Raw genomic sequence first — 8,545 nt, forward strand, 5'->3', positions numbered from 1 at the left:
GACGCAGGTTTAGAGCAATATCCATCGCCATTGGCACGGCACTCGTTCGAACGGATACTCGCCTCGTTTAGATCTTCCCAGGTCTAGCATTACATTGACTTCATCGCATTGTCAAAAAAATCAAGATCGATAAAAGTCTAACATTTTTCATACCCCTACAGGTACTTCAAAGAAAGATAATAGGGATATTGACATGCTAGTTCTTCCAGCAGCTTAGTTTCTTTTCAAACCGACCCTCAAGGAATTCCCACTCCTTGTTTGACAGCTTGCGATGGTGGATTGAAATTGGATTGAAATTCCTAGGTAGGTGAAAGGTAAAGAACTTATTTCACAATCAAATGGTTGTTTATATGCATCTTGTTCCTCTTTGGCCCTTCCAAAGAAGAAAATTTCGCTTTTGTGAAAAATAATTTTTAGCCCTGACAATTGTTCAAAAAGACAAAGCACTAGTTTCATATTTCTATGCTTTGCGATATCATGTTCCATGAAAATAATTGTATCATCGGCGTATTGAAGCATGGAGACCCTGTCATCAAAGATGAGGAACGAGCCCTCCTACTCGGCCATTTTCTTTGGCTCTGCCGACAAGTATTGTCAACATATCAGCGACTATGTTGAACAATATAGGAGACATCGGATCTCTTTGTCTTAATCCTTATGTGTCTGAAAATAATGACCTATGTCATCATTAACCTTAATCCCAATGCTATCTTTTTGGATGAAAGAATTCACCTGTTTCCTTCAGGGCCATTTGACCTTAGTACGCTTTCTCAAAATCCACCTTGAAGATTACTTCATCTAATTTCTTCGAATGGATTCCATGTAAGGTTTCTTGTAAGAAAACGACTCCCTCGACGATATGTCTCCCCGGCGTAAAGGCGGTCTGACTTAGCTGTACCACCGAATGTAATGTTTCCTGTGTAAGAAGTTGAACCCTTTCATTTCCTTTCACGGCTAATCTGAACCTACACCCAAAGTTGGACGCTCAGATTGAAAGTTAAACGGAACAGTTTTATTCATGACGAACTCAGCCAGATGTGTGAATCTTTTTGCACGTGAAAATCAGCTCACTATTCTGTACAAACTCTGTCCAAGAATTGGCGTCAGGCGTCGAGTCTTGTGATGATCATCGGTAGCCCGTACTTTGGCCGCAGCGTGATCACGTCGGTGGGCGCGTGCACATAGCTCGGGGAGAGCGACAGCGCAAACCTCCGGAGGATGACGGCGACCTCGGCCTTGGCCTGGACCATGGCGAAGTTCTGCCCGATGCACGTCCTGGGGCCCATGGAGAAGGACAAGAGCGCGTTGGCGTGGCTCGCGGCCCGGGCGGCGCCGCCGCCGCCGGCGTCGAACCTCATCGGGTTGAACTCGTCGGCGTCCTCGCCCCACACCTCCCTGTCCCGGTGCATCGTCGCGATCGGGATGGTCAGGAGCGCGTCCCTCGGCACGGTGACGCCGCCGAGCTCCACCTCCGACCTCGTCCTCCTCCGGATGAGCGGCACCGGGCTGTACAGCCGCAGCGTCTCCAGCAGGAACAGGTTCACCAGCCTCAGCCTGCTGAGCGTGTCGTAGGTGGGGACCTGATGATCCCCGCCGCACTCCCGCAGCACCTCCTCCCTGAGCTTCCGCTGCCACTCCGGGTGCGTGCCCAGTAGGAACATGGTCCAGTTGAGCATGTGCAGGCTCGTCTCCTGCCCGGCGAAGAAGAAGGTCTTGCACTCGTCGATGATCTCGTCCATGCTCAGCAGCGGCGCCTGCCCCTGCTCCGGCGCGCACGCCTCCAGCATCAGCCCCAGCAGGTCGCTCCCATAGCCATCCGTGTCCTTGGCTGCGAGCCTGTTCTCGATGATCTCCACCAGCGTGCTCCGCATCATCTTGTTCAGCTTCCACAGCCTCATGTTCTTCTTGGTTGGCACGAACCTGGGGAACAAATCAACGTGGGACGCCACAGTTCAGTGTATCTCTGAAACCACATCCGGAACGTGCAGTGCTATGGTTGATCTGATCAGTGGTGCACCTGAATCCTGGAATGTAGTCGGTCCAGAGGGTGGAGAAGGCGATTAACTGGATCTCATTCAGCGCCAGGAAGATCTTCCGGCCCTCTCTGTAGCTGCTCCCGAAGGCGGTGCGCGAGATCACATCGGCGGTGAGCTCCTCGAACTGGCTAGTCAGCTCGATCTCCTGGCAATCTTTCTTCCCATGACTGGCCAACTGCGCCTCCCACCGGGACGCCATCGACAGCACGCAGTCCACCATTGTCGACGTCATCACCTATATATCAAAGGTACGTAGCAACAGGCTCGCAAAACCAGCACACCACCAAGCAAGCACACTGCTAATTAAAAGGAGTGCCTAAGATGATGTACGTACGTACCTTGAGCTTGTCCAGGTTGAAGGCCGGGTGCAGGACCTTCTTGTGGCGGTGCCAGACGTCGCCGTCGGTCATGACGAGGCCCTTGCCCACCAGCCGGACGATGGGGTTCATCCAGTTCTTGGGGAACAGCCCCGTCCGGTCCGACAGCAGCTGCTTCGCCATGCCCAGGTCGGCCACGCACATGTTGGGCGTCGACCCGAACCAGTAGAGGAACACGCGCCCTGCACGCACGCGCTGGCCGCTTTCAAAACACTACGACACTTCAGCTTAGCTACTTCGGGTTCGGAAGCTAACTGTGTTACCGTAGAGCGGGATCCATTGGCGGAACTGGGGCTGGGAGATGGGGATGAAGTCGTGGGAGGAGACGTCGAGCACGAGGCCGGCGCCGGCCGCGCGGAGCCGCCGGATGTCGCCGAGGTTCCCGACGAAGAACCTGTACCCCGGCCCGCGCACGCCCTGCCGCGCCAGCCTCCCGGCGATGGCGCGCGGCCTCCACACGAGGCGCACCAGCGCGTTGAACAGGCACGAGGCCAGCACGGCCGACGCCAGCGCCGCCCAGACCGTCCAAGCGGTGGCGACCGTGGCCATGGTCATCACCTCACCTCAATAAGCTGGGCGCAGCTGCTGCATGCGTGTCTGCCGAGTGCGCGTACACCTTGGAGGTTAAGTAGGTGCAGTTGTGGTGAAATTCCGATGGATAGGCGCATAGAGAATTCCGGTAACAAGTTGGACACTAGACGGTGGTATGATTGTCCTCTGCGCGTTTTCGTAAATGTAGACGTAATGCGATCCCATGACTGATTAGATTATGGTTCTCGGATTGAGACCCGTGGCTTCATGGTGACGTGATCGATGGGACACGAGCTTCATGAACAAACTCGTTTCCAAACTGCCAGACTTCCAACAAGCCCAACAGGACAAATGAGGTGCGGCCGGTGTGCCGGGAGAACTTCCTCCGAAATTCCTCCGGATCTGACCCTGCTTGTCTTGTGAGAACTACTAGGCAGTCTTCTCCTGTCTTGGGCGAAAAAGATCCCGTCTTCTGTTAAAAAACACAAAACACTCGGTCTGACGCACAGTAAGACCGGGCTCCTGTAGCGAATTCGGAAGTGTACTATAGCAACCACACCACTGTAGCCCCCCTTTAAAAATGTGAACGTTTTTTACGCGACTATTTTTGTAAAATCATGATATTTTCTTTAAATGCAAATGTTTTTTAAAATTTCTAAACCTTCTAGAAAATGCAAACATTTTTTCGAATTTTGCGAAGGTTCTCTTGAAAACGTGAATATTTTCCCAAAATATGAAAGTTTTCTGAAATAGCAAACAGACTTTGAAAAACATGAATATTTTTAAATTCTTAGTGATTTTAGAAACCATGAAAAAAATCTAATTTGCAAACATGTACTGAAACCGCAAATTCTAAACAATTTTTAATTACGGAAACATTTTTCAATTTTAAGGACACATTTTGAAAAATGGAAGACTTACAAAAAATACATTTTTAAATAAAAATTTCAAATAGGAAAGATTTTTATTTTTTTACTAATTCTAAAATTATGTTTTTTCTAGAAATAAAATAAAATTTTGAAAATACAAAAACGGGAAGAAAAGAAAAAACCAAAAAGGATAAGAAAAACCCATAAAAATGAAACAAAAAAATAAATAAAAATGGTTTATGAACCTTCCAAAATGGGTCGGCCCACTCGATGGTTGATCTGCTCATCCTTGCGCGTTCTGGCGACTTCTTGTCGTTACGAGCATCATTTATCGATTGCGATCTTTGTCTCAAAAAAAATTATCGATTGCGATCCTTAACAGTCCTAAAAATGATGAAGTCCTGGTAATTGTAATCAGCTTAGAAAAATCAACACTCAAAATATAATGAGATATAAATGAGTTATTTTGTTAAAAAAAGTGGCAATAGCATTTATTTTAGAACACATGCACCTACCATTGAACACCGTGTACCATTATTACTTGTGTGCGATTTAAGGAAGATTTTCCAATGTGGAGAAGTAGGAGTGAGAGCATGCTTGGATACGTTTTAGTCCCATGACTAAAAGTAGTGGGACTAAAACTTGCTAGTCTCACCCATGCTTGGATCCAAGTACTAAAGAGACTAAAATCTAGTTATTGAGCATTTATTATCCTCCAAACCCTCCAATCCAGAACTAAGGAGAGGAATTAAATGAGGAGAGAGAGAGCTAATACATATTTTAGTAGGTTTCCCATGACTAAAAGATTTTAGCCTCAAGACTAGTTCTAGCCTCTCTTTAGTCAGGGGTGCTTGGAACTTTAGCCTCTAAAAGAGACTATTTTTAGTCAGACTAAAAATAGTCCCTTGTATCCAAGCACCCTCTGAGTTGTATGGATTTGTTCCCTCCTGCATGTCAGGATTGATAAGAAAGAATTGCAATTTTGGTTTATCTATAGATAGTGACTATGTTTTGGGGAAATAAAGGTGGTTGATGGTAAGAAAAATCAAGAACTTATGAATAAAACACTTTATTATTTATATTTACAAATAGGAAACATTATACATTGATAATTTTACAAGCTTATCTAGTGCGCAACATAAACTAAAATCTAGTCAAATAATACAAAAAACCTTGTGTTATACTTAACACCATACACCTTTTTCTACATCTCTAGGCTCTTGATGATCATGGGGAGCCCGTACTTAGGCCGCAGCGTGATCACATCCATGGGGGCATGGACATACTTCGGTGATAGGGAGAATGAGAACATCTAAATAATCACGGCGATCACAGCCTTGGCCTCGATCATTGCAAAGTTCTGCCCTATGCACGACCTCGGCCCACTGGAGAAAGACAACAAGGCATTGGGGTGCTTTCCGGCCCTAGTCACTCCATTCTCGAACCTCATAGGCTTGAATTCGTTGACATCTTCTCCCCATACCTCCTTGTCACGATGTATCGTCGCGATGGGGATCGTTAGGACCATGCCCTCAGGCACTTTGATGCCACCAACCTCAAGATCCGAACCCGCATTCCTCTGAATGAGCGACACAGGGGCGTATAACCTCAGAGTTTCTAGTAGGAACATGTTGACCAAGTGCAGTTTGTTGAGCATGTCACCGGTAGGTACCTCACTGCCACACTCTCGTAGGACCTCCTCCCTGAGTTTCTCCTGCCAATCCAGACACTTTATTATTTACACTCACAAATAGGATACATTATACATCGATAATTTTACAAGCTTATCTAGTGCATAACATATACTAAAATCCAGTCAAATAATACAAAGTTGTGTTATACTTAACACCATACACATTTTCTACATCTCTGGGGTCTTGAGGATCATGGGAAGCCCAAACTTGGGCCGCAACGTGATCACGTCCATTGGGGCATGGACATACTTAGGTGATAGGGAAAATGAGAATCTCTGAAGAATCACGGCGATCACAGCCTTGGCCTCTATCATTGCAAAGTTCTGCCCAATGCATGACCTCGGCCCACTGGAGAAAGACAACAAGGCATTGGGGTGCTTTCCGGCCCTCGTCACTCCATTCTCGAACCTTATAGGCTTGAATTCGTTGGCATCTTCTCCCCATACCTCCTTGTCACGATGGATCATCGCGATGGGGATCGTCAAAACCGTGCCCTCAGGCACTTTGATGCCACCAACCTCAAGATCCGAACCCGCCTTCCTCTGAATGAGCGACACAGGGGCGTATAACCTGAGAGTTTCCAGTAGAAACATGTTAACCAAGTGCAGTTTGTTGAGCATGTCACCGGTGGGAACCTCACTGCCACACTCTCTTAGCACCTCCTCCCTGAGCTTCTCCTGCCACTCGGGGTGCGTGCTCAGCAAGAACATGGTCCATGTGAGCAGGTGCGAGCTGGTGTCATGCCCGGCAAAGAAGAAGGTCTTGCACTCATCTATGATCTCGTCCATACTCAAAATCGGATTATGGCCACCCTCTGCCGCGCACGCCTCTAACATAAGCCCAAGCAGGTCGTTGCCGTAGCCCATGGTGTCTTTGGTGGCAAGACGGGTTTTGATGATGTTCATCAGCATGGTCCTCACCTCCTTGTCAAGCTTCCATATCCTGAGGTTCTTTTCGGTTGGAAGGTACCTGATTAATTCCACAAACATAGATTAATTTCTGCTGTGTGTTGAGTTAAATTAAACCGACAACGGTACAAGAAGAAGAACAAGATGCATTTACCTTAATGCTGGGATTTGCACGTTGAATACGGTGGAGAAGGCAAGGAACTGGAGCTCCTTCTGCGCGAGGAAGACCTTTTTCCCTTGTTCGTAGCTGCTTCCGAATGCCGTGTGAGAGATGACATCCGCGGTGAGCTCCTCGAACTGGTGGCTCAGCTCAATCTCCACGCTGCCCCCCTTCTCCATCTTTGCCGTCCACTCCGACATCATTGACCCGGCACAGTCGGACATGGTCACCGTCATCATCTGCCGTACAGATAACAGTTAGCGGAAGTGATACGCATTGTGCATTAGTGAAATTCGAATGGTGGAAAACACGCACACGTCAGCGCGTGTCGCGCTGGAGATGGGCACATACCTTGAGCTTGTCCATGTTGAAGGCCGGGTGGACGACCTTGCGGTGGCGCTTCCAGTCGTCGCCGTCGGTGAGCACGAGCCCCTTGCCGAGCAGCCGGGCGATGTGCGGGTTCCCGAGGTTCTTGGGGTACAGCCCGCCGCGGTCGGAGAGCACCTGCTTCACCATGTTCACGTCGGCCACGCACAGGCTCGGCCTCGCCCCGAACCAGTACAGGAACGTGCGCCCTGCGAGGAAGGAAGAAGATGGATGACCAGTGTCGAACTACGGAAGCAATTGCAGTGTCTCTGAGTTTCGTACCGTGGATGGGGATCCATTTGTGGAAGTGCGGCTGGACCATGGGGACGAAGTCGTGGTTGCCGACGTCCAGCGCGGCGCCGGCGGTGTCGGCGCGGAGCCGCTTGATCTCGGCGAGGTTGCCGGCGAGGAACCTGTAGCCCGGCCCGCCGACGCCCTGCGCGCGGAGCTGCCTGGTGATGGCCCGCGGCCTCCACACGAGGTACACCAGCGCGTTGAACGCCCACGAGGCCAGCACCGCCGCCACGGCGGCCGCCACCATCCAGACGAGACCCATGGTGGACCGGACCGGTGGTCACTCAAGATTCAGGATAAGGGTGAAAATATCAGCGACCTGTAAATGTGTGTGTGTTTCCCTTGTGAGACTCGGGTCGGGGAGGAAGGTATTTATATGGCCTTTGTGGCTGCGTTTTGACCATGGCTTTCTGGTCGCCTGATTGCTGGCTACGCGCCTGTGACCCACCGCCACCGGGGTAGAGAAGGCAGAGGAGAGGCGTTTCCTCGCGGTGAGATCAGCCGTGATGCGTGCAAGTACGAGCCAGCCCCGGACGGGACGCGCACCAACTAGACTAGATGGTCCACAGCTCGTGGGAACGTGTGGTCTACCGGGAAGCCGTCGTACGCATGGTGCTGCTGGTCGACATCGACGGGATATCCGCACGGGGCTGGCTTCTAGACAAAACATTTTTCATTTTGACAAGATGGCTTCTACTCCGTAGTAGATAACGACACGTGGGTTGATATATAGCGATCAATGGTGCTTTCGAGCACACAACGGCAGAGGCTGTCGACACAGACATGGCTACATTGAGCGCCTGATTTATCCCAATCGACTTCTCTTACTCGCCAAGAATCTATTTCCTTGTCAAACATGGTCCTTCTAGAACGAGATGCTGATGCCTGCGTACAGATATTTCTTTAACGCGCCTCTTGTGGCGTAATTGGGCACGTGAGGCTTTCTTCTTCTTCTTTGCCCGGAACTTTTAATTCCTTGCAAACGTATAATGAGTAGTACTCAAACTAAAATCACGGCAAGTATTTTGAGACATAGAAAGTACATGAAAGGACGAATAAAATCATTTCATTGCTCTCCCGCCAAGTTGTTCTAGGAACAAGCTTATGCGCTGCTTGGTCTTTCGACACCGCGCTTGCACCCTGATACATGGTCTCGTGATATTGTATGTGATGGGATGTTTTCTGATAATGAGAGGGCTCAAATGATCTTAGTAATGTGGGCTATATGGCATTCAAGAAATAGAGTCACTCATGATGATGACCAACTTGACCTGTTCACTTCGGTTAAGCGAATTCAGGAGGATTTGGCT

General features: G+C 49.3%; 2 protein-coding genes across 2 annotated transcripts; both read right to left on the reverse strand.

The window, feature by feature from the left end:
* Positions 1-1,103: 1,103 nt before the first annotated feature.
* Positions 1,104-2,962, reverse strand: LOC119357715 (cytochrome P450 709B2-like). The gene is made up of 4 exons (XM_037624575.1): positions 2,677-2,962; positions 2,375-2,595; positions 2,018-2,271; positions 1,104-1,920 (listed from the first exon to the last, which is right to left on the reverse strand). The coding sequence occupies exons 1-4, from the start codon at positions 2,960-2,962 to the stop codon at positions 1,104-1,106; spliced, it is 1,578 nt and encodes a 525-aa protein (XP_037480472.1).
* A 2,010-nt stretch (positions 2,963-4,972) lies between these two features.
* LOC119353669 (cytochrome P450 709B1-like) lies at positions 4,973-7,586 on the reverse strand. Its single transcript, XM_037620320.1, has 5 exons — positions 7,224-7,586; positions 6,927-7,150; positions 6,570-6,814; positions 5,735-6,476; positions 4,973-5,527 (listed from the first exon to the last, which is right to left on the reverse strand). The coding sequence occupies exons 1-5, from the start codon at positions 7,495-7,497 to the stop codon at positions 5,126-5,128; spliced, it is 1,887 nt and encodes a 628-aa protein (XP_037476217.1). The 5' UTR covers positions 7,498-7,586; the 3' UTR covers positions 4,973-5,125.
* Between the last annotated feature and the right edge of the window lie 959 nt (positions 7,587-8,545).

This window comes from Triticum dicoccoides, chromosome 2A, assembly GCF_002162155.2.
Source record: "Triticum dicoccoides isolate Atlit2015 ecotype Zavitan chromosome 2A, WEW_v2.0, whole genome shotgun sequence".
Classification (NCBI taxonomy): domain Eukaryota; kingdom Viridiplantae; phylum Streptophyta; class Magnoliopsida; order Poales; family Poaceae; genus Triticum; species Triticum dicoccoides.